The sequence below is a fragment of the Lemur catta genome, chromosome 1, assembly GCF_020740605.2.
Source record: "Lemur catta isolate mLemCat1 chromosome 1, mLemCat1.pri, whole genome shotgun sequence".
In the NCBI taxonomy this organism is placed as follows: Eukaryota; Metazoa; Chordata; class Mammalia; order Primates; family Lemuridae; genus Lemur; species Lemur catta.
The window spans coordinates 197,284,648-197,310,653 of record NC_059128.1 but is presented as its reverse complement, the minus strand read 5'-3'; the positions used below and the strand labels follow the sequence as shown (position 1 = coordinate 197,310,653).

The window sequence follows — 26,006 nt, the reverse complement described above, 5'->3', positions numbered from 1 at the left end:
ATATATACAGTAGTGATCTGTTGTGATCATTAATCCTGCAAATAAAAGGCTTTGTGCACCAAAAATAAATCTTAAAAGTTATTGTAGAAAAGAACTCATTAATTGAGCATACTGGCTAATCAGAATTTATTGCTGATCTTTTATTTGTGTTGCATTCATATGGAAAATACTGAAGTTTCCAAAGGAAAAAAATTAGTCAGCACATAGAACTTGAGAACTTGCTTAATAAAGTAGAATTTTTTAAAGTTAAAAAAAAAAGAAAACCCAACTTCTAAATATACTGATTGTTATTGCCTTTGTTTTTCAATGTTGCTGAGTTACTAAGATAGTCATAGTGCAGGATAATTTGATGATTAGTATTAATTTTGAATATAAGGAATTGCTGAATTTTAGAACTTTTTTTTAAACAACTTGCCTAAACTCAGATACTAGGTTTTATTTGACAGACAGTGGTGGAGCAGTCATACTGCTGGTGACAAGAAATAAAGATTTTATGTCCAGACTGCTAACCTTTTCTCAAGGAATAAAACATGTAATGAATGGATCTGATCAGTTGAACAAATAAATTATCACAGATAGCATTCATGTCAAGAGGTTTCTTTAAACTAAGTTATTTCTGAATGTCTTTTTAGAGATTATTTCGTTTTATTCTCTCTCCTTTTTAAAGGTGAGTCGTTCATCTTTGCTAATAGAACAGCCTGTGAAAAAAAGGCCTCTTTTGGATAATCAGGTGATAAATTCAGTGTGCGTTCAGCCAGAGCTACAGAATAATACGAAGCATGCTGATAATTCATCTGACACAGAGATGGAAGACATGATTGCTGAAGGTTTGTGGATTTTACTTAAGATACTCTTTAATTTCACTTTGACTCTTACTGCTTGGAACAGGACACAGATTTTTATTCTGCACGGATTTTCACTTGGACATACTCACTTTTATTTTCATACAGTACATTATTTGACTAAAATAATAGAAAAGCTAACCAGACTCTCCATGGCCTATAACTGAAATAGCAAGATTGGTATCAATTTGTACAATGTCAGTTTTACTTTTGAAGGAGTATGGGAGGGAAAAGTTCCATTATACATGAGAGAAAGCAATTCAGAATTTTAGCATCAAAACAACCACATCTCTTTTTTTAAGTCGACTTAAGTAATAAATGACTATTTTACTGAATTTGCTTAAAAATTTAGAGCTTCTGGGTTGTTTGGTTTTAGACTTTCCACATTCTAATGTTTGATATCAGGTGGGTATTAAAATTATATTAGGGATATACTCTTCAATCAAGAGGCAATTAAATTTGTTCAAAGAGAAAAATCACTAAATCTTCTTTTTTTTTTTTGGAGACAGAGTCTCGTTCTGTTGCCCTGGCTAGAGTGCTGTGGCATCAGCCTAGCTCACAGCAACCTCAAACTCCTGGACTGAAGCAATCCTCCTGCCTCAGCCTCCCGAGTAGCTGGGACTACAGGCATGTGCCACCATGCCCGGCTAATTTTTTATATATATATTTTTAGTTGTCCATATAATTTTTTTCTATTTTTAGTAGAGACAGGGTCTCGCTCTTGCTCAGGCTGGTCTCGAACTCCTGAGCGCAAATGATCCGCCCGCCTCGGCCTCCTAGAGTGCTAGGATTACAGGCGTGAGCCACCATGCCCGGCCACTAAATCTTCTTAATGTCAAATAATCCTTTCTTATAGGCTTTATTCTTTTTTTTTGACAGTGTCACTCTGTTGCCTGGGCTAGAGTGCCGTGGCGTCAGCCTAGCTCACAGCAACCTCAAACTCCTGGGCTTAAGCAATCCTTCTGCCTCAGCCTCCCGAGTAGCTGGGACTACAGGCATGTGCCACCATGCCTGGCTAATTTTTTCTATATATTTCTAGTTGTCCAGCTAATTTCTTTCTATTTTTAGTAAAGATGGATCTCGCTCTTGCTCAAGATGGTCTCGAACTCCTGACCTTGAGCTATCCTCCCGCCTCACCCTCCCAGAGTGCTAGGATTACAGGCGTGAGCCACCGCATCCGGCCTAGGCTTTATTCTAATAGTGCATATGCCATAGAAGTCAAAGTGGTATGCAAAATGACTGAAGGAAAACAAACACAAATAAACATGAAAATGATACATTTTATACCTTGAGTTTGCTATTTAAAATCAGCAAATGCAAGTCCTTTTATAGTTATTTGTTTCAAGTCAGCATCCAAACGAGGTCTATACTGTGCTTTTTGTTGTTGTGAATTTAATTTCATTTTATTCCTACATACTTGCTTTAAGTTATATGTACTATCTGAGAACATTTCTCACTTGAGACGAAAAGTAGTAAAGATGAATGTGCAAGTATTGTTAAGTATTAAGTTCAAGTTTTGCACTATTAGAGTAAACCCTATAAGAAAGGATTATTTGATATTAAAAAGATTTAGTGATTTTTCTCTTTGAACAAATTTAATTGCCTCTTGATTGAAGAGTACATCCCTAATATAATTGTAATACCCACCTGATATCAAACATCAGAATGTGGAAAGTCTAAAACCAAACAACCCAGAAGCTCTAAATTTTTAAGCAAATTCAGTAAAATAGTCATTTATTATTTAAGTTTACTTAAAAAAAACAAAGAGACTTGGTTGTTTTTTCTTGCCTCTGTTTCAGTAAGTGTATAAATGAAAGTTGTAGGCTAAAAAGTGTTTATATTGTGCCCCCTTGTGTACACACTTAGAAGGAACATGGAAATCTGCTTAGGGAACTTCACAACATATTTTATGGTACTCCAGTTATAATATAATGGACATACAACATATGCTAGACTGTTCTAGAATCTGATATATATGTAAAACATAACTCCCCTACCCTCCAGGAGCTTTTAGTCTAGTTTAGAACTAGAGAATCTCCATAATAGATACCTAAGAAACAACAAATGGTAAATTTTCAATGAATTATATAGACAGAATTTAGAACATTAAAACTGGCTGAGATTATTCTCAGTTTGGTGAGTTTCCTGTAGAGATAAGATTTGACCTGGGTCTTGGATAATAATACATAGATTTAAGATAACAAACAGGAAGAACATTTCAGGTTAGAACACCATGAGTAAATTCACAAAGGATGTGTAAGTACTAGGTAACTTTAGGAGGCTTAGAATAGAGGTTTGGATTAGAGGAGGAGTGGCAGGTAAGACTGGTAGAGTCAGATTCTAGAGTCCCATGGATTTTAGAGGAGTTAGGAGTTACCTTGTCAATGGGATGGTTACTGAAGATTTTTAGGCGGGTGATATGAACAAAAGAGTGTTTTGGGAAACTTTGCTGGCCATCTGTAGGATGTATGTAGAGGTTTGGCATGTAATTGACACCTGTAGTCACGGTGGGAAGGGAAGGAAAGGACTGATGGGAGATAAGGCAAAGAGTAGTTCAACAGGGCAAGATACCATAGTAAGGAAAGGAAGACTTAAAGACAGTATATTTCTTAGGGGAGAAATATTTACATAAAATGTGCTAAAATTTTAAATATTTATAATTTTATTTTCCAAGGTAATTTTATAATTTCAGTGTACTTCAGTGTTTATGGAATGTTTTTTATAGGGTAAAATGGTGAGGTCACTTATTTAGTGGCTTTGGTTTTAGTAGTATATATATAATTTCAGTATAAAAACTTTATGATAAGGATTATTTTCTTTTTAAAGGATAAACTATGGCTCTCTTTGGACTGGTTCTATAACCAGTATCTCCAACCATTAGATTGTGATGTATCAAAGATATCTTATTGTCTTCTCTGGTAAATCATCACCTGTCTTTGCTGCTGATCCTCATGCAATTTTAGGTCTTTGGGGAAATTAAAAAGTATTATAACTCCTCCACACACAAAAAAATTAGTAGTCTATATTAGGATATAGGTTTGGCCATTTCACACACAAAAAAATTAGGAGTCTGTATTAGGATATAGGTTTGGCCATTTCATAGAGACCCAGAATAATATTTGATAAAACAACGTAGGAGTTTAATTTTCTTTGACATAATCCAAAGGTCAGCAGTCCAGGGCTTACGTGGTAGCTCCTTGGTGTTGAGTACCCAAGCTCCAGTGTCTTCTGTGTCTGCTGTCCCTAGAATATTCAAGATGACTGATCTTCATGATCCACATGTTAACCAATGAAAGTGGGAGAGGGCACCATCTGAAAGTTAAGAGTATTTGTGTTCATATCCCATTGGTCAGAAATCAGCCACACTTAGGGCAGAAACTAGTTTTTATTCTGGATGGCCATGTTTCTAGGGTTTTGTTACTATGGAAGAAAAGCAAAGAATGGGTGCTGGAGAATTACCAGCTGTCTCTGCCATAGAATCTCATTTTTATTAGCTAAATCAGCAATTTTTTGAACTCTGGCTCTGCGTTTTTCATTCACAAATGTAAAGAATAACTTTGGTTACTAGATTTGTTAAAAATCTAACTGAACATTAGAACAGGAATTTTTGAATCTGTTAATGTCTCTCATTTCTTTTTTTAAAAATTTATATTCATTTTAATTTTTTTCTGGAGACATTGTCTCGCCCTGTTGCCCTGGCAAGAGTGCGGCAGGGTCTTCATTAGTTCACTGCAACCTCACTCTCCTGGGCTTAAAGCAATCCTCCTGCCTCAGCCTCCCGAGTAGCTGGGACTACAGGTTGGTGATACCATACCAGGCTAATTTTTCTATTTTTAGTAGAGGCGGGGTCTCACTCTTGCTTAGGCTGTTCTCAAACTTCTGAGCTCAAGTGATCCTCCTGCCTTGGCCTCCCAGGGTGTTGTGATTACAGGTGTGAGCTGCTGCGCCCAACCAATGTCCCTCACTTTATGAGAAGTAAAACTCACGTTCTATTTTTGTTAGGTTTTTAACTGTAAACTGTCTCCGTTTGGCATTTCCCCTCTCTCACCAGCAAAAACAATTTCCTTCTTCATAAGGTATTCTAACCTATTATGAGGTGTTGTACATTGCTATGTTAATTAATAAAAAACCTTTGAAACAGAGCTTTCAGCATAGCCTTTCCTGGAACAACTTGAGGAATCGACTCTTTAGGGTTGGAGCTGTGGCAGTGGTGGTTGAGTGAGAGGTTCTGTCTCCTGTACAGGCTTTTCAAAGTCACATCAGGTTATAAGCATGACACAGTAAAAACAGTACTCCTGGGAGTTATAATATCAGGTCCCAGGAATGTGTTGGTGGGTGTTCTGTGTCACAGCTTTGTGAAAGCTATCCCCAGGTCATTGGAAGGGGCCAATTTTTAGTTTACTTGTTGTTTTTTTTGTTTTGTTTTGTTTTGTTTCAGACAGAGTCTCCCTCTGTTGCCCGGGCTAGAGTGCCATGGCGTCAGCCTAGCTCACAGCAACCTCACACTCCTGGGCTCAAGCGATCCTACTGCCTCAGCCTCCCAAGTAGCTGGGACTACAGGCATGCGCCACCATGCCCGGCTAATTTTTTCTGTGTATGTTTTTAGTTGTCCATATAATTGCTTTCTATTTTTAGTAGAGACAGGGTCTTGCTCTTGCTCAGGCTGGTCTCGAACTCCTGAGCTCAAACGATCGCCTCCCCACACCTTGGCCTCCCAGAGTGCTAGGATTACAGGCGTGAGCCACTGCGCCTGGCCAGTTTACTTGTTTTGAGACTGTTTCTTCCTCATTACTGCTAAATTGGTGACTTGCTTATGAAGGTAGTCCTGAGAATTTCCTTAAAGTGGTCACTTGTTAATTGATGATTTCATTAGTCAGAATAATGTATTTGGATGTCCTATCAATGTCCAATATTACTTCACAGTATGTTCTTGCTACCTTCACTTGATTTAGCACTTTGCCATCTGCTTCTCCAGTGAAACTGGGGTAATGTTATGCCTGAGCTTACTGAGTACATGCCATCCATGTCTATGTTTCTGAGTCCTTGTCTTCATTTTGTTTTTTTGGCCCAAGAAACTAGAGGTACTTGTCTTCCTTTTAACAAGTCCTTGCTAAATGAGTAACAGAGAGCACATATAGAGCCCACAGCTACAAGCTTTAGATAGTAAAGTGCCTTTGTTGCATATTTTATATGACTTGGCAAAGGAATTTTGATGATGCAAGAAAATGGCAAAATATGGTGGATTTAAGCATTTAACAAGTTTACTGAAGTATTTCTTGAGCACTTCTCATGTCTTAGTACTCTTTTAGTTATGTGGAAAATAGGATATGGAACTGTCACTTTTATGCCTGCTACCTCTTGGACACTCATTTTACTGTCACTTCAATTTTTTAGGAAAGGTATTATAAACCCCATTTTAATAGGTGAGAAAACTGTGGATCCTGAAGATTAAGTTGCTTGCTCATAAGTGACTGCTCCTTAGTACCTGAGGATTTAGGTTAGAAGTTTCTTTGGGGCCTGTGCTATTGCCTGAAGAAAGTTAGGGATACAGGGCTGGAAGAAGGACATCCTAACTTAATAGGGAGTACCCTGAAAAAAAGTATCAGTGGTATGGAAATATAGAAATTATATTCTATAACTTTTAAGACTAATACAAATTATTTTTATTTTAATATGATATAAACAAATGGAACTATTTTATAATTAGTATATTAAGTATACTTTATGTATACATACATCTTTATGTATTCTGTCATAACTGCAGATCTTTCAGAGTTAATTATTTTACATGCTTCTCTAAAATCATGTGTATCAAAATCTCACCTTAATTTTCTCCAGTTAGAATTAAGGGTTCCCTGCTATATATCTCCACAGAGCAATGTATTAAAATTCATATCCCACATTCTACTTTTTGAAAGTGTTCCTCCTGGAGGATAGTGACTGTGTTATTCATCCTTATTTCTCTCCCAGTGTTTATAAAGTTGTTTGTACATTTTAAGTAGACTTTAAGCAAAATGAACCTTAAAAAATGTTATGTTTATATGTATAGAAAGAAACTCCATATAATTTTTATGCAGCAGAAGCAAGAGGGAATTAGTAGAGATGGTTGTTTTTGAAGAGTTTGTCCTGCCAAAGTGGCTATGTATTGAAAAGCTAGCCGTGTCCAACTAAAGGATAGGCTAAAAGAAAATTTGCCACAATTAAAATTTTTGGAATTTTTTGTTTGTTTCCTTCTTTTTTAGAGACATTAGAAGAAATGGACAGTGAGTTGCTCAAGTGTGAATTCTGTGGGAAAATGGGATATGCTAATGAATTTTTGCGGTCAAAACGATTCTGCACTATGTCATGTGCCAAAAGGTATTTCTAAGCTCTTAAATTTCCTAAAGGATAAACTGGCAATCACTACAACAAAACCAGAAAACTCTTGTATAGTTTACCAATAGTCAAACCTAGATATTGTGATAGAGAAGAATAATATAAATAGGCCTTATCTGGACCTACTTTGGTATAGTTATAATATAAAATCTAATGCATACTACATAACACTTAAAATCAGTTTCGCAGTATAATCTAATATTAAAGTAGCAATCTCCTGGTGGTAAGAATATGCTTAGGAGAATCTCTCCAGTGAAATGACAAGGATATTATAGAATACTAATCTTTTAAAGGATTGAAACCAATATTTGTTTTATCAACTGATTGTTTTATCAATATTGAAATACCTGGATTTACTTTGTTCATTTTTAAAGTGTTTTCATTGGTTTGAACTATATCCTATTTAGATTTCTAAATGGGACAGCTATAGCATAAGTTCCCCACATTGTTAACATTACCAGACAACCAAACACCTGTCTCTTCTGAGTTAGTATTGTTAATAGTAATTATTATAGGTAATAGTATCAATAGCAAAAGAAATGTTTAGGCTCTATTAATCTTGTAATTCCCAAGTTTACTCTACATTTTAAAAAACCCACTCTGATTCTGATAGTAAATCCTAATAGTATAGATATTTATCACTGAAGTAGAAGTGTATGGATAGGTTGATGATTTTGAAATTTGTTTCTCTGTTCAAAAAAGTGATTATTCTCTCAAAGAATTTAAGGTCTTAATTGTATACATATCCAGGGAATTTCTTGCTTGGACATTTTATTTTGTATGGATGCTTCCAAAATATACTTAGTAAAACTTATGTTAAATAAGTAATAGAAGTGTTTTCCTCCAAAGATGAGTTCATTGTTTCAGTTGTCAATCTGTTTTTCAGATATATTTGATGTAATAATATACCTATAATCAAATTACAAAACTCATATTTTAACTTGAATTTTCTAGTTTGCATATACTACAAGAAAGAACAGTGGCTCTCTGATTCTAAGTCATTAAAAACTCTGAAAACTTGGGAAAAGGACTGTCTTTCAGAGTATTTTAAATTTCTTGACTATTAAGAAATATTTCAGAACATTTAATGCTACCATCACTCTTCTCCCACAGATGATTGCTGAGTTGTCACATAATTATTCCTTTAGGTGAGCCTTTGTAGCAGGTTAGGGGTGCTAACATAAGAAAATATGGATGAGAGAGCAAGGAGGGAAGGATAAATTAAGTGAGAGAAGAACTGCAGTATTTACATATCTGCTTAGCTGTCTTCGATAGCTAAATATTGAGGGACTAGATAGCAAGTATAAAGCTAGTTTCTTCTCTGCTCTTGTCTCAATGGGTAAAGAAGTTTTATCGGTTGATATAAATGGAAAAAAGAAACCTATACTTCTGAGCCCACAGATAAGCACATAATAAACACAGCAAGAGCTTGTTGAATTGTTATAGGGTAAAATGAAGTGGTCATCAGGACACCTATACTGTTATGGGAAAAACAGTCTACTGATTCTCATAGAACTCCTTATTTCTATCTCTTGATATTTTCATAAAATGTAGGAGAGGAAAAATTGTTTTGATATCTGCATGCTGGTCCTAAAATAGATACCAGTAGCAATGTTAATTGGGATTTATTCTTGTACTTCTCTTAGAGCAAAAGAGGTTTTAAAATAAGTTACAGAGGCAGTTTTATATGTGTAAATAAAGAGGAACTGCATATGTTTTTCTTAGCCTTTCCATAGCTTTTCAGAAATTTGTTTCTTAAATAATTTCCTTTTACTTTTTTTTCTAGGGAGGGGTTGGCATACTTATACTTGCCCAGGCCAAGTCCTTCTTGCTGCTTATTTTTTGTATGGCCCTTGAGCTAAGGATGGTTTTTAAATTTTTAAGTTGTTCGAAAAAAATCAAAACAATAATATTTTGTGACATATGAAAATGACGTAAAATTTATATTTCATTGTTGCTAAAAGTTTTACTGGAACACAGCCATGCTCATTCAATATTTTCTGTGGCTTTCACACTACAATGGCAGAATTGGGTAGTTGTGATAGAGACTTGTATGGCCCACAAAACCTAAAATATTTACTCTGTGGTCCTAATAGAAAATTATGCCCATCCTTGTTCTAGTGCTTTGGAACCCATTAAATGGCATAGGACTCTTTTAAGCTGTTGTCATGCCTTATAAAGGTCTGTGTTCAAAAATATTAGCCAATCTATTTTGATAAAAGAAAAAATAATCTTTCAGCCAATTTAAAAGAATTATGTACTTCTGAGTTTCCTGAATAGTGGGAGCAATGAATTCCTTGTTTAACTTTAATATCTCTTTAAAATCTGAACTTTACATTTTTACTCTTTGATTTTAGTAATATTTGAAAACTCTTTTACAAGCTGCTTGAGATCCTCCCCCTACTATATTAACCTCTTCTTATTAATCTTTCTTTGGAAATTATTAATTGGAAAAATATAAGTTTAAATAAACATCCAAATAGTTACTGCATAACTTCTTTTTCTCCTGGAACCCTGAATATTTTTTGCTGTGATGGAAATTGGTTATCCTCTGTAGTTTGCAGAAAGTTTCCCACTGTCATTCTGTAATCAGGAGTAAATACCAATGTCTTGTTACAGGTGTCTAGTATCAACAGATATATTATATACACAGGCCATTTTTTGACCTTTAGCATAAGTAAATACATTGAACAATACAGTTTACTTTTTGAGGTATTACAATCCTTAATGACATATTTGGTACTTACTGATTCACAGTTGTTCTTTAAAGTCATAGTTAAATACTAAATGGAATGTCACATATATCATTTAATACTTTTTTTTTTTTACTTGAATTTCTTAGGTACAATGTTAGCTGTTCTAAAAAATTTGCACTTAGTCGTTGGAATCGTAAGCCTGATAATCAAAGTCTTGGGCATCGTGGCCGCCGTCCAAGTGGCCCTGATGGGACAGCAAGAGAACATATCCTTAGACAGGTCTGTAGAAACCTTGCTTCAATGTACAATACCCTTTTCAGAAATGCAAGGAAAGTGCAATGCTGTATTTTACTTGTACTACATTTTCCAGCTTCCAATTACTTATCCATCTGCAGAAGAAGACTTGGCTTCTCATGAAGATTCTGTGCCATCTGCTATGACAACTCGTCTGCGCAGGCAGAGTGAGCGGGAAAGAGAGCGTGAGCTTCGAGATGTGAGAATTCGGAAAATGCCTGAGAACAATGACTTGCTACCAGTTGCACAAACAGAGCCATCTATATGGACAGTCGATGATGTTTGGGCCTTTATTCATTCTTTGCCTGGTATGTAATTTATCACTTTGGTCTTAATGTTTTTCTTGTGCATTCACACAGAGGAATGATGTTAGATCCATCCACACCTTTTGCACAAAAGGGCTACAGAAGTACTGTATGTATGTACAAGTTAAATGGCATTTGCTATTGAAATGTGATCTGTTTCCTCTTGCTTATTCCCTCAGCACAACTGGGTATTTTCTCATACCCCCCCAAGTCGATAAAAACTGACTAGTCCTGCTTCTGCTGTGACACCTCAGCCGGTGAAGATATTAAAGGTGCTCTCTTCTCTTCAGTCTGATTTCTCTCGAGAGGTCAGTAGAGAGATTGAGTCAGACACTTCTTCCCTTCTGCTCTTCTATTTTTCTATTCTATTCCCTCCTTATTTCCTAATTTAACCTTTTTAAAAATGAAATAAGAGAGACTATATTTTTTCTTTACATTTTTGAAAGGTAATCAAGACCTTTTAGAATATAGTAAACTTTTTCTTTTTTTAAAAATAATCAAGCTAGTTCTTTTAATGGAAGCTACACTCTTTGATTCTTTTCAATAAGTAAACATCAGGAGCCCTTCTGACATTTTATTTTTCAAGTAGACAGCTGAAATTTAGTTATAGTATTCATTCTAATATTGAGGGTAACTTTCTTATTTGTGTTTTCCTGTTCTAACTCTCATTTTGATACTCTTTGCATCAACTTAAGTCTCTATCTTTTTTCCTTAATACAACAATAATCTTTTATATCTACTTTCTCACAAGGGCTGGCTACTAAAGACAGTTACACCTTTGCTCATGATGAGACCCACACTGGTTATATATGTTAAGACATATATTGAAATTTTTTTAAATTAGCAAATCTTATCATTAACTTTGACCTTATGAATATGGAAAATGAGGAGTTTTAAAAAAATATTTTTGTTCCCTTTGGTATTATTGTGAATTATACCATTTTTCTTGATAACAAGCTTTCCAGAAGAATATATCCTATTTGAGCTTGTCTACCAGACTTATTAAAATTAAGGTAATTAATTAGTTATTGTTGCTAATTAATCTTTCTTTGAAGGAAACTAACGTTTCAGAAGCAAACTTGTAGTTAGTATGCTGTGCAAGAAAATATATTCAGAAATAAGAGTTTAAAAAAATCTGTCACCCATTTTTACCTCATATACAGAACTCAATGTATACAGAACAAAAATTTTGTTAAATTATTTTATCAATATTTTGTTTTAGAAATGCTAAATAATTTTAAAAGAAAACAAAGATACAGTCACTTTTAAAGAAAGATGGAATTGTTTAAAGGGGGAATACTTTCTTTGCGGGAGGATTTTAACCATGCACCTAAGAAAACTTAGGTCTGAGTTAATTGCTGACCATGTGGGTTTTTAGAATCTGCTTTAAACTTGATGTATTAGAGGATGGTGAATCTTCATTGGCTGTAGTTTTAGTATTTATGAAACATTTTAGTTTTTAGACCAGTGTACCTATTTTGAGAATTAACACTGGAGTCTATATTGATCACCTGGGACTGGACTGTGATTCTGTCATCTTCGGAAGTAGTTTCAGTCTTCCACGTGGGGCATGTGGTTTGCTCGTGAGCCTGATTTCTCATTTAGGGGAAGTATTTCTTTTCCTTTGGGGAGAAGAGTTGGTTTATATCCTGAGGAAAGTGGTTGCCCAAATAATTAACAAATGATAGTGCTGATTCTTCCATCACTTCATATGTTTTTTTCAGGGCTCATTTTCCCCAGCATCCATTTGCCATGTGGCCACTCTTGGCTACTGTATTAGAACAAAGGCTAATTCCTTTGTCTCATTCTTGCTTCATTTGGGTTAAAAAAAAAATGCAGCTTATTATTGCTCATAACTTGAGATGTTTGTTTTATTGAATTCATCTAGACACTTAATTTTGTTGTCAGTTGTTTAGAGAACATTACATTTCACAAAAAAGAGACTACTATTATATAATTTAGAATTACATGGTACTGTTTTAGAATATGCTTAATATAACTTTTTCTTCACTGATGAAATGGGAGTGTTCCTAAACTGCTTTCACAGGCCAAAATAAGCTCATTTGTATGTTCAGTTATATTACCTTTCTCAAAGTTTTCTCTGAATAATGCCCTATAGCTTAAGGTAAATCTCAAATCAGAAAATGCCTTATATTCATTTCTTTCTGCTCCTCTAGACTTTATAAATTTCCTTTTGCACTTCTTTCAGCTCATTCAGGGCTGTTTGTTTTCCCTGAGTAATCTCTCAGGTTTTTCTCATAGAGTGAACAAGCTTGTAAAGTTTGTAATCTTGTAAAATTTGTTTCTTTCCAGTTAGGTGTCCTTCCCTCTTTAATCAGGGCACCTATATCGACTCCTCCAATTTTCCCTTGTCTTTGTGTATCCTCCTAATGGGACTGTGTTAGAGCTTGTATGCAGTATGCTCAAATCTCAAAGCTGTTACAAGAATGAAAAATTACTATCTTCTAATTTTTTGTGCATTGAAAAGTTCTCTGCAGGAACAATTCTTATTTTCAGTCAACTGCAGGTTGTCTTATTTAACTTTTCCTTGATAAGGTGAACTGTCTTTTACAAAGATCATTTTATCCTCTATTTATTGATCTGTGAATCCACAGTATAGGTATATGAAGTGGGAATTATTTTTTTTAAATGTAACTATTTACTGGTTTTTGTGATACCAGTATTGGCACTTGTTTATTCTGTAGTATTGAGTGGCAAGTGATATCTTTTCACCAACCTTACTGAGGTCAGTTTTTGTGCAGGGTATTTGGAGTTTAGCTGGAGAAGTGACTTTGGACACTTGTGAAGTTCATTTGGGACCTATGTGCAGAGGTCCAGGTGATCGTACAGAGAGCTGCACTGCACTTGATTCTGGTGAGGTGAAGTTAGTTGAGTTGACTGGTTGCTTCAATTGGTGTATGTTTTATACACGTCCCTGGACTCCGGCCATTTTACAGAAGTAGCTGTTAATGTCAGAAACTTACAGAATGGTAGCTCAGTATACCTTGAGCACTTAAAATTGTTTTTAAAATATGTTTTTCTCTAATGAGTTTCTGGAAGCACACTTTTGCTTTTTTTGGAAGTCATTTTATTTTCTCTTTTCAATACTAATGTTCTATACTTTTTTTGTGGTTGGCTTTAAGAAGTTATGATCTAAAATTCTGATGATAATGCATCCTTTTCTTTTTCTCATTAAGGTCCTTCCATTCTAGGAATTGCATTCCTATTTGATCATGCTGTTTCCCAAATCACTTTTTTGTTTTTTATTATTTTGCTAATACACTTACTGTCCACCTACAAGAAGACATTTGAAGAGGAATTTCACAATACAGAGGAACACAAATATAATATATATTTTCCTCATGGAGAACTCCTTGTTTCTATTCCCAAATGTAGCTCTTATGGTCCTCATTACTTCTTATTGCTCCTGTTTTCTGAATCTAAGTCCTACCCCCTCTTTCTCTCTTTCCTTTTCCTTCCTGTGTTCTTATAAGTAAGACGAAGAGAGAAGAACATTAGTTCTTTCTTAAAAAGAAGGATGAAGTCACAACTAGATGCAAGATTAGTCAGTTTTGTCTACCCAGTTTTGTTGAGAGCTACCTCTGGGAAAAGAAAAAGGGCTTTTCTATGGTGAGTAATCCCATTTCAACTGTGTAGTTTCTTTTATGTGGTAAATGGGCAAAAACATAAAAATTTTGTAGAAAGTATTGAAATGTCAATTTTTAGAAAGTCTGAGAAATTATTAAAATAGAAATTGAAAAGCTGGCTACTGTATAGGAAACAGTAAAGATACAACAAACAGAGGACATGGGAAAAGAAATAACCAAGAAAAAAGATGGCCACATAGCTGAACACAGGAAAAAATGTTTGTATTACTCTTACAGGTAGCTCTTTTGTAGCAGATTATTTTTTTGTTTATTGTTTATTCACTCATTCAGTCCTTCACTTATTTATAAATGTATGTATTCACCATCTACAGTGCTTTGTGCTTGGTGCTGAGGTTTTAAGGGCGATATCGTTATCTTACATAAACAAGAAGATATATTTGCAATAGAAAGGATAATTGTTCTAGCAATATTGTGGTATCAAAAGTATTAATATAATGTAAACATTTTCATTTTTCATTATCTTTTTATGTTTTCCCTTTGAATGCTGATCTGAGTAAAACAGACTCAAGCTATTAGTTTTTATTATTAAATTTGTTTTTATAATTTTAGTGTCTCATAAAGAAGCCTCCATTTTTGCATTCTCTCCTCTCTTTGCTCCTTAATTCATTACCTTCCCAGTTGGTTTCTTTACCCTTAATGGGGAAGTTTATTGAGTAACTTGGACATGCAAAATTTGGTAGGCAGTTAAAACATTTGAGGTTCAGGTAGTTACAAGCACTGTTACTTGCTAAAGCACCTGGTTCAGACTGAGAATTTAAATATTGGTTATTTGGCAGGTCATTATCCAGCAAGCTCATAATTCCAATGAGAATTTTTATTACCAAAAGCGGAGATGAATCTAGTGATACTAAGATCTGAAGTTGAAATTACAAGTCGAGCAACACAATATATTTATTTCAGTAGCATTGCAATCGATTGATGCTATAATCTTGAGGGACTTTTTTCTGTCCTGTATGAACAATAAAAATATTTTAGATGTGCTTGGCAATTGAAGGTCAGAAATTAGAATAAGGTACAAATGATATTGAAAGTGGTACTCTGATGCTTGAGGAAAGATTTCTAAATTGTTATTTAAATGGCAGAACATTATATGTTATTCTTTACCTATACGTGAAGGATATATTATACCAAGATGAGTTCATGAGATACAATAACTAGTTAACTCAAACTTGTTATATGTGTGGAATGCTTTGGAATGGCATTATAGTTCTTTTCAAGCAAGAAATGTTAGACTGATAGGTTTGTACGTTTTTACCTCTTACTAATTATTTCTGTAGTATTATTTTTAGAGCAAGAATTCCAAGCAAATTGCTTTACCTGGATTTTCGATTAATTCTTATTTTCAGAATGCCAACAAGTACTCTCTTCTTCAGGAGTGAAACCAAGACTACCATAAATAAATTTCATTTGTTTCTCAGCCTGTATTTCAGATTCTCAGATCCAGTGAGAGCATAACTGTGACTCTTAGGAGTACTGTCTAATTTTTGTATATTTAATTCTAATTTCCTTTCTCTGATCAAATTCCAGGCTGCCAGGATATCGCAGATGAGTTCAGAGCACAAGAGATTGATGGACAGGCCCTCCTCTTGCTAAAAGAAGACCATCTCATGAGTGCAATGAATATCAAGCTAGGCCCTGCCTTAAAGATCTGTGCACGCATCAACTCTCTGAAGGAATCTTAACAAAAACATGAGGCTGTGATATAACAGCAATGTTACTCCTCTCAAGCAGACTTGTAAGGTAAAGGCCTGTGTTGGCCTAGAATATTACACTTATTATGGTGGATAGCCAAGCACATTGGGATCTCTGCATCAAATGCTGACATTTCTTCTACAGATATAATTCATCATACATTTTCATAATTAACCAACATTGATGAAATTAATTTTCCGGGTTACATGCAACATTGAAAGACTTGTTATAGAGGGCCATGATATTTTTCAAAGAAATGTGTTATACTAGATAATTTTTAAAGGGTGTTTATCATTAATATAAAGAATCCTTTTAAATGTAATTTAATGATTTACATTTCTTCTCTTTGATTTGGTTTTCTTATACATTTTTCTACCCCACTAGTTTTGTAAAGGTTGTTATAAGAGATATGTTATGGAATAATTTCTGAGTCCAGTGACAGAATTGTATGCAATGACATCAAGTGTGCATTTAAAAAAAAAAACGTATCTTACAGACAAATGCTTTGTCCATAAAAAAGAGATTGTGTTCTGCCACAAACAATACTGATCTGGAAGTCAGAAGAGTTGGTTTCTGTTCCCAACTTGACCAAGAATTTGGGTTAACTGAGAAAGTTGGTTTTCCTCTCAGATTTTGTACATTTAGAGCAGTGGTTCTCAGTGGAGGTCAGTTCTGCTCCCCGGGGCACATCTGGTAATGTCTAGAAACATTTTGGTTGTCACAGCTCGGCGTTCAGTTCAGGGGAGGGTTGCTACTGGTATCCAGTAGATGGAAGCCAGAGATGTTGCTAAATATCCTACAGCGTACAGGACAGCCCTCCACTACTAAAAATTATCTGGTCCAAAATGTCAGTAGTGCCAAGGTTGAGAAACCCTAATATAGAAGAAGTGATAAATGTTGTTCTTTTTCACCCAAAGGGATATAGTTAAAAGATGAGGCATAATAAGGAATACATATAAAATTGAAGTACTATTCAGATAGCATTAATATTCTGCTGAATTTTTTCCAATTTTATGCATACTAGAAAAGGGGAGAAAAAACCCATAAAATTGGCCCATCAAATAAGGACTATCATTTATTTGTGTAACAAATAAATTGACTCTCAGAAGGTACTGATTCATATTAATTATCTTTCATATGTCTGTGCTCCTCTGCACTGATGAAGGCATAATATGATTATACCTATGAACCAGTGCACAACCTTTTTTGGCACAGAAATAGTTTGTAGCGGTATGTGGTTGCTCTTTGGATTTTTTCCTAATGTTGAACATGCTGGGTCTAGCTAGAATGCACATTCCGTTTTCCTTTAATAAACTCTTGCATGCTTCCTCAAAGCACTTACCAAGTGATTTCTCTTAGATGGTCAGATCTAATTTTTTATGTACATGTTTTAGGGGAAAAATTTTAAAGCAAAACCTTTCACTGAATAGTGTTCCATAGAATTATGACACTAAAATAAAATTGTGGGAGCCCTGAGAGCACTATAGTCCTGGACATCAAAAATTTTATTTGAAAAGATTATGAAGGTTTTGTTTTAATCTTTTCTTATATCTTTACCATATTACTGAGATATTTTAATAATTGAAGGAACATACATGGATATTGGGCAGAAGTTCAGTTAAGTGGGAAAAAAAGAGTCCATGAGTTTCAGTCATTTTCACTGCTCTTTTCAAAAAGATTATGTTGAGCTAGTAGAAGACTAAAGATGTCACTGAAGACATCACAGATATTATATTTATCTTTTGGCTTTGTGTACATTAGAGAATGTTGATTATTTTTATACAAAAATACAGCGGGTAATTTTTTTAATCTTTAGATGCCTCTTGTTTGAATGTATGCTTTGTGGGATTCTTTGTGTAGTAATGTTTTAAAAAAAGATGTTTACTGATAGTTATGTGTAGGATTAGAGTATGTAATATAAGGCTCATGTTCCAGACCTACAATAGCTTATAGTCTATGTTACACATCACATTTTTAATTATTGGATTAAAGTTTCAAGGAAAGCTAGGTATTCTATAATCAATTTTCATTAACAGTTAATCATCATGACAGAGCTATCATATGCTTGCTTTTCCCCTCATCTTGAAATTGCAGAATACAAATAATAGCTAAGCATTAATAAGAGGTGGCCCACTGTGTATGAGAGAGGGAGACACAAAAGAAAATCTCCCCTGGTATTAAAACTTCTCATACATTATCCACAATTAATACAAAATGGATTATTTGGGGATAGACTCTAACAGTAATAATTACTTCCCACAACTATATTATCTATGGCCATTAATGTATTAATTTTGAACTGTGTTGTAGGTTCTCCTTTTATTTACTTGCTTCTCCTAATGTCAGTCATTTTGTATTTATTGAAAGCCCCTGTGCCTAGTACTATTTTAGTTAGGAGAGGCTTACAAGAGGGGTTTCTATTGGAGAATACTGTATAACCTTAAATTTTACAGTCTTAAAACTAGTCCAAGTCTTTTGTTGTTCCCACTCGAAACATACCCAGAAAATGCACTTAACTTTTTTTAAGTGAGGTGTTTTATTTAGAAATGGCTCATTTGCTATTAATTGGTAGTTCTCCTACTGATGTAGCTATTTCTTTCTAGACAATTCAATCATCTTAATTTCAAAGCTTAAATTATATGTAATGGCTATATAGATAACACTGGGTATCCACCTCTCTCCTGAGCTTGAAGCACAGTTTCAGTATGATATAGGTGGGGAGAGTATGATTATTTTCATTTCCTTTCATATTCCTAATTGTTTTGAGATTTTGAAGAGAGGGAATGACAAACAGAAATGGAACATGGGAGGTTTTACCTATTTTTGCTACCTAAGTTTGTATTTTCTGACTTCTTTAAAGTATTGCACTCTTCCCATTGGGGGAAAAAAAACGTTACATTTGAAATTTTATTTGCTTTAAGACTTATGTTCCTAGGAAAGTTAAATAACTGAGAGCTGGTGCGTAAAAATTATTTTTTATGTGACATTAATATTCATCGAGCCTTGTGTAGGCACGTGTAAGACACAGCTATGCATCTTTGAATAATCAGTGTATTATGAGACAGTGTGTTGTCCTCAAACCTATCACCTTTTGTCAATAATAGTTGTGGCATATAACTGTTTTCCTGATGGTACTTTTAATTTGCTGTGGAATCCTCTAAACCTGTGGTCCCCAAGCCTCGGACTGGTACTGGTCTCTGGCCTGTTAAAAATTAGGCCGCACAACAGGACATGAGCAGTAGGCAAGCAAACAAAGCTTCATCTGTATTTTATAGCCGCTACCCATCGCTCACATCACTGCATAAACTCCTCCTCTTGTCAGATCAGCAGTGGCATAGATTCTCAGGAGCATGAACCCTACCGTAAACTGCACATGCTAGGTATCTAGGTTGTGCGCTCCTTTTGAGAATCTAATGCCTGATGGTCTGAGGTGGAGCTGAGGCAGTGATGCTAGCGCTGGGAAGTGGCTGCAAATACAGATTATCATTAGCTGAGAAGTTTGACTGCACAATAAGTGTAATGCACTTGAATCATCCCCAAACCATCCCCCACCCCGTCCATGGAAAAATTGTCTTCCATGAAACTGGTCCTTGGTGCCAAAAAGGTTGGGGACTGCTGCAAACAGAACTTTTTCTTTTTAGTCCCAGTTTAAGAGCTGTCACCCAGGAGTACAGAAGGTGGAATGGGAGGAAAGAAATGTTCATGAAGACGCTTGAGAATGAGAAAGAGGCAGACAAGGAGACCCTGCCATCCTTGTTAGTTTAGAGCGCCACTTCAGCACTGAACAAATGTCTGCACTTTTGAAGTGAATATTCATGCTTTGCCTAGTTTAAAATAGAAATAATTTTATTATTAGGCATTCTACTGTTTATTTTTCTTTTCTGGTGTGTTGAAACACTTAAAATTGTATGACACAAATATTATTGTGACCATGCCTTTGGATAATTTTTGCCATGGCTAATCTTCATATATTGAGTATAAAATTATAATCAGACATCTATTCAGAAATACAAGCCTTAGCTTGAAATCTGTTGTAGTGTCTTCTCACTACTGGCTTGTTCAATTAAATGTCTTAAAGTCCATTATTTACATTTTCAGGGTTTTGGTACTACCATGGCACAAGTATGGAATGGGGGCCACATAGGCATATAGCCTTAGGCTATATTTTATGTGTATAAGCAATTTTTCAAAGAATAAACCATTATATTAATAGATTGATCTGAATGACACTGACCTTACAGCCATATCCAGTGGATGAAATCCCTCACTGGACGCATTGTTAAAATGGTTTAAAGATATATTTTCAACCAGAACAGCCTGGTTATATTTTGTGATTTAAAGACTCTCACCCTTGGTGAATTGCAGGAACACATACAGCCTACTGGCACTGAGCATTAGCTAATGGCATAAAAGGGCCTCACTCCACTATCTTCCCTATGGCCTCTGACAGCCCCAAGAGAACTGCATGAAAACTTCCTTCTTAGACCTTTTCCTGAAAATCCTTAGAGAGGATTTTGTATTAAGGCCAATTTTAGGGAGGGAGGCGGGAGGCAGCTGGGGCAGGACTGTCAACTACCTAACAGTCATGTTTCAGTAAAACCTTTGGGCAGTGGAAACTGGCCCATGTCTGCAAAATGTTTGCTCAGTCTGTTTCTTGTGCACCACGTATGTAACTAGTGGGGCCCTGAGGAAGGTTTTCTGGGGAGAAGGGTAGAGAAGTGTAGAAGGAAACAAATAGGAAAAGCATTCCAGACCCAAGAGGATAGCACAATTAACTAAGCGAAGGTGTCTAGCATAGATACAGTCTTTACCAGTAGTTCAAAATAATAAGTTATAATTGTTGGATCCCAGTTATAGCAATAAACAGGTTATTGTTTTTATATGTCAAGACTTACCTGTAGTCAAACTTATCCTTTCACTCTCTTTATCAAGTGACCCTGTCCTTAGGAGCATGGCTATTAATAGTTCCAATGATACATAAGCTTCTGTTTTTTGATTTCTGAAAAAGGTGACAGCTATTATAGTTGGAGAAAATTTGTCAAAAATTAAAAAGGTTGCTAAAATTGAGTTGTCAGAATTACAGAGAAGAGTTTCCATTTTCAGAGACCACAGTTAAATCAACCTTGTAGATCCTTATAAAGAAAGGCATTTTAAGATAGTACTTTGTTAGGTTGTGTCTTAGTCTGAGAATTGGGTGAGTAAGAGTTATAGGTTTCTCTTTTCTAGTCTGGATTTCAGTAAACACAAGCCTACCTCTGTTTCTTTGGTGCATGGCAGTGTGGATCACGAAATGAACTGTTTACTCACATTCATCAAAATTGCTATTTTATAAATCTATTTAGAGCATTTGATTTCATCTCAAAGATTATGGTTCAGTTTAGATAAGCACAAATACAGTGTTAGGAAAAGTAAATATGCAATCTTACTAAAATTTAATTTCAAGTTGTTAAGCTGTACATCTTTAAAAAAATTGAGAAAATAGTTGTTAGAAGTTCGTAAAGTGTGTCACTATATAGTTTCCTTCATAGTAATATAAGCCATTTCTTCAATAAAAAGTGTTTAAAATTAGATTACCTTCTTTGGAAAATGTTTCCTAAATTTTTAAGAATTTTCAAAGTTTTGCATATTATTTTTTAGAACTTACTTAAAATATTTTAAAAATTATGCTATGAGAGGTTTTTTGAAAGTTGTAAAGCACTAATACAAATACAATTATTACTATCATATTCTGGAGAAAAACATTTGGCTTTTTCTGAATTTTCAATGTAGTAAACATAACATTAAAAGGGAGTCCATGCCCTCCTTTTTAGATCTGAAGCCCAGCTTCTCTAATGCAGACTCTTCTGTTCTACTTATACACACACACCCTCACAAGTGTCATGTTTAAGGAAACTTTCAAGAAATGCTTTCCACAAATGTTTTATTTTTTCTCTTTTTATATAGCTTGTGAACATTTCATTTGACTTAAAGATGACAATTTTAATCTGAAATGTTAGAGAAGAGGTACAGAAGTTCCAGCTAAAAGCTTTAGACCCTAAAAATGATTTTTTTCTACTGCCTTTTGAAGGTATAGCTGTTGCCCTCAGTGATCAGTGATATTGGTGGTGTTCATAGAAAGAAAACAAAATGTGTTGTTTAAAACAAATATAATAATGAATGAATTTTAATTTGGAAAAAATCAATATAATTTTAAAATACCTACTATGCTAACATGGCATAATTTTAATTAAATATAAGAGTAAGGCACAAAGTCCTTTTAGACCACCCATTTAAATTTACTTCAGTAATCATCTTAAGGATTGATGATTGCCATTATTTAATGCCCTAAAATGTATACTTTATGGAATGTTATCAGTGTTAATTCCATGTTTTGTGGAGCTTTAACTGACAGTGGTGAAATATAGTGTTTATAAGAGAGTGGTGGGGCTTCTAGTCATCAGTGAAAAAAAAAATCAACCTATTTTAGAAAGAGTTTTTTAGTCTTGCCTCAAGTGTATCAGAAGTGTCCAGTGTTTAAAATCTTTGTTCAGAATGCTTGTCTTTTTTTTTTTAAGAGACAGGGACTTGCTCAGCCATACAAGCTGGAGCGCAGAGGTACAATCATAACTCATTGCAGCCTCGAACTCCTGCCTCAGCCTCCCAAGTAGCTGGGACTACAGGTGCACACCACCACACCTGGCTAATTTTTAAATTTTTTGTAGAGATGGGGTCTTGCTGTGTTATCCAGACTGGTCTCAGACTCCTGGCCTCAAACAGTCCTCCAGCCTCAACCTCCCAAAGTACTGGGATTACAGGTGTGAGCCATCAGGCCTGGCCCAGAATGCTTGTCTTAAAAGTATTCTTTTTCTTTGTTTTGGATAGTATTAAATAATGAGTAAATAATCTATTAATACTTTAATAGTAAATAATAGGTGAATATACTCATTGAATTAATACCGTGAATGAAGACAAAAACACACCAGTGTGGACACTGGGGTTTTACTTCCAGTTGGATAATTAGCTGTGTGTGACATGTTGGGTAATTAGTTTTTAACCTCCTGCAAAATACACAATATGATGCCTGCACTACTCAAAATACTGATTTTTGGTTTAAGTCATCTTTAAGGTACCTCTCAGCTCTAAAACTCTGACCTTTAAAGTTGCTCCTACTTACTTCTCTTTCCCTTTTTAATGGTTCATTTTATACTTAAGAATTTTTGCTAAAACATAATTATTTATTAAGCATCCATTTCCTGGGTCACCTTCAGTGTTCTAAAGATTAAGGTAGAACATTCACACACACAAGCAAATGGAGACATTTCCCCAAGTGCTGCTTTTTGGTTAAACACTGAACATATGAATACATATAAATATTGTCAATGAAGGGTTTATATTGTACATTTTTAACTACAAAAGTTTTTTTACCCAGTATTGACAGTGTAGCAACTTTCCAAAACTGAAAAATCTCAAAGGAGAGCACTGGAACAGGGTTGTTTTTTGTTTTTGTTTGTTTTTAAAGCAAGAAAGAGTACACAAAATAAATTTTATTGTATTTTAAGGCTATTAAAACATACACCTTTTAAAGATGTGTAAGAATCAGTAATAGAAAGCACATATATTGCATAGTAAAAGGGTATCCTTTAAAATGCAGAATTGGTAAACATAAAACGGTTCTATGCTTGAATTGACAAGTATTTGGGGAGTAACATTGAATGGGAGAATCAGTTATTAATTGGATAAAGGTCCCTTGTCACTCTGGGATTCTGTGAATCACAGTGTAATTCCTATTGGTATATCTTTAAATATTAACATCAGTTGATACTAACATTCTCCATAAAGATACAAAATGAAAATATATTTTCAAAAATCTTAAAAAAAAATGGGGGGGAGGTAAAAAAAAAATCTTTTGTGCATCATAGTTGCAGCTTTTTAAAGTAGGAAAATGTACAAATAAGTATTGAGTTAGAAGCTGTACTAGAATCTGTTAAACTAATTGAAAACAGGAACACTAACATCTAAGTAGTGGATAGTGTGGGTTTTAAAATATTGTTCCATTGTACTGATTAAAAATTATTTTTAAAGTGTACCTAATTTTTAAAATATTTTGTTATTAAAATATCAGTTGCATACTTTATATGGATTCTTAAGTTTTAAAAAGTCAACTGAATGTGCAAAGATGGTATAATTTTGGAATTACAATTTTTAAGTTGTTTAAACTAGATTCCCAATCACCCTATTCAAAAGCTTGGTCTTTGTTTTTCCCATAAGGAAAAAGAAAGTCAAATAAGTTCCAAAAACTATCCTCAAAGTAAGGATTATGTTTGCAGTGAAGGTTGGATTTATAGACCGCAGTCGACAGGGATGGATACTGACAGTGGTGGCTGGCATTCCAAGCCTCTTTATGAAATTAGTACTTTTTATCATCTTATTAAAAAATATTTTTTGTTGATAATTTTAACAAAGGCAAATTGTTGTGACAAACTTTTTTTTTTGATGCTTCAAGTGCATGTTAACCATTTTTTTAAATTCCTCCTTTTGGTTCCTCCCTTTGTTCTAAAATAGGACTTTCATATTATTAAAACCTCAAAAGATGATCCACCCAGGATGAACATAGCATCACCAAGGGGAAAGGAAACTTTTATCTTTACAAAAAACAAATGTTAAGATTATATATAGATGTATTCTTTACATTGGATATTGTATTAGAGTCCTCCTTAAAGGAAATGAAATAGTTTAGTACTCTTAGCATTAGAGCTCCTAGATTGGTGTTGATAGCTACAGTTTTAAAATGTATTACCTGAAAATGAAGTTAATTTTGCATAAGAGCACACCTGATCTATGTAAAAAGTGTCCATTTGGTGTATTTTTTTAAAAAAAAAGAAAGCACTTTCATATTAACAAGTAGCATGTGTATGAATTTAGATTTTCATATTTGTGTCTGTATTCAGTGAAGTAAAATTGAGCATTCAAATGTTTGTTGATGGTAACATTAACTATTAAATTAAAGCACCTTATACTCTGCTGCTTAAACTTGCTTGTAATTGCACCTTTGTTACCTGCACATTTTCACATAGAATATTGTTGTAACATTGCTTCATGTGGGTCTGGATGGAAGATTAGTGGGCCTACAGGATCATTTATTTATATTGTTTATATTACAATAATATATTGTAGACCAGTTGTAAGTTCATTTCTTTACAAATAAAAGCCTCTTCCATTTGGCTGGTCTATTGAATAATTTTTTTTTAGGCTTATGAGACATGGGGAATCCTCTAAACAAAAAGTTTAATAAGAGGTTTGAAATAAAGTCTTCTGATTTAAAATCTGCAAAGAGTATAATCTGTACTATTAATAATTAAATTCAATATATTTTAAAGTATTTCAGTCCCAAGTTATGGCCAATTGGAAGGCAATACATTCAGAGGAAAAAGTAAGAGAAGGAAAGGGGGCCAGGTTTAAACGTTCTACTAAACTTTTAAACACCCTGTCGTTCCTTTGAACATAGGATTACTTCTCCTGAACTTCGGATACACAGTTGGCTCTCTCTGTATGCATTTGGTTTTTATAGAACAATGATTTTTATTCCTATTTTTTCTAAGTATTTTTTTAATAGTGTACCACTCATTATAGTGGTTATTTCTCTTCCCTGCCATGTTCTTCTGTTAACAGACCTGATCATAGGGGTGGGCATATGATTCCAGTCAGGCCAGTCATTCCGTAGGTCCCTGGAATTTTATATTTGAAGTTAGAAGATGCTTTAAGTTGGAATAATACAAGTCCTGAACTGTTAGCAGAATGCCCACCATGTGGACAAACAGAACTGAAACTGACATCCTAGAGAGAGTCTCCTTGTCGTTTACCAAGTTGTCTTTCCAACAGCCCGGCTTTTTCTTACAATGGCTCAGGTTGGGTTTGTATTACTTGCAACTCAATTCCTAGTTATCCAGCAGCATTCCCGAACTTGTCTTTGTAGATGCTAGTGCTAACGAAAAAGATTTGTGTGTGCAAGTAAATGGGTTTCTTCACTACAGGACTGTAAAGCCTTAAGATGTTCATGGGCATTATACAGTTCCAGGTGACAATTACAAAACAACATTCTTCACATTTGACTCTGAAACTATTCCCTTGAGAGACGAGTGGGACTAACGAAAGGCA

General features: G+C 34.5%; 1 protein-coding gene across 10 annotated transcripts in view; it reads left to right on the top strand.

The window, feature by feature from the left end:
* The window catches only part of PHC3 (polyhomeotic homolog 3), a 75,099-nt gene extending 57,220 nt beyond the window's left edge, over positions 1–17,879 (top strand). For 7 of the 10 annotated variants that reach the window (XM_045539638.1, XM_045539644.1, XM_045539643.1 and 4 more), the window contains 5 exons: positions 668–827; positions 7,085–7,199; positions 10,060–10,192; positions 10,284–10,515; positions 15,708–17,879. In XM_045539638.1, the coding sequence (XP_045395594.1) occupies positions 668–827; positions 7,085–7,199; positions 10,060–10,192; positions 10,284–10,515; positions 15,708–15,862 (795 nt within the window). In that variant the 3' untranslated portion in view covers positions 15,863–17,879. Of the gene's footprint in view, positions 1–667; positions 828–7,084; positions 7,200–10,059; positions 10,193–10,283; positions 10,516–10,691; positions 10,798–15,707 lie in introns of those variants that run through there. The other 3 variants (XM_045539646.1, XM_045539645.1, XM_045539642.1) reach the window with 2 other exon arrangements.
* The last annotated feature ends 8,127 nt before the right edge of the window (positions 17,880–26,006 follow it).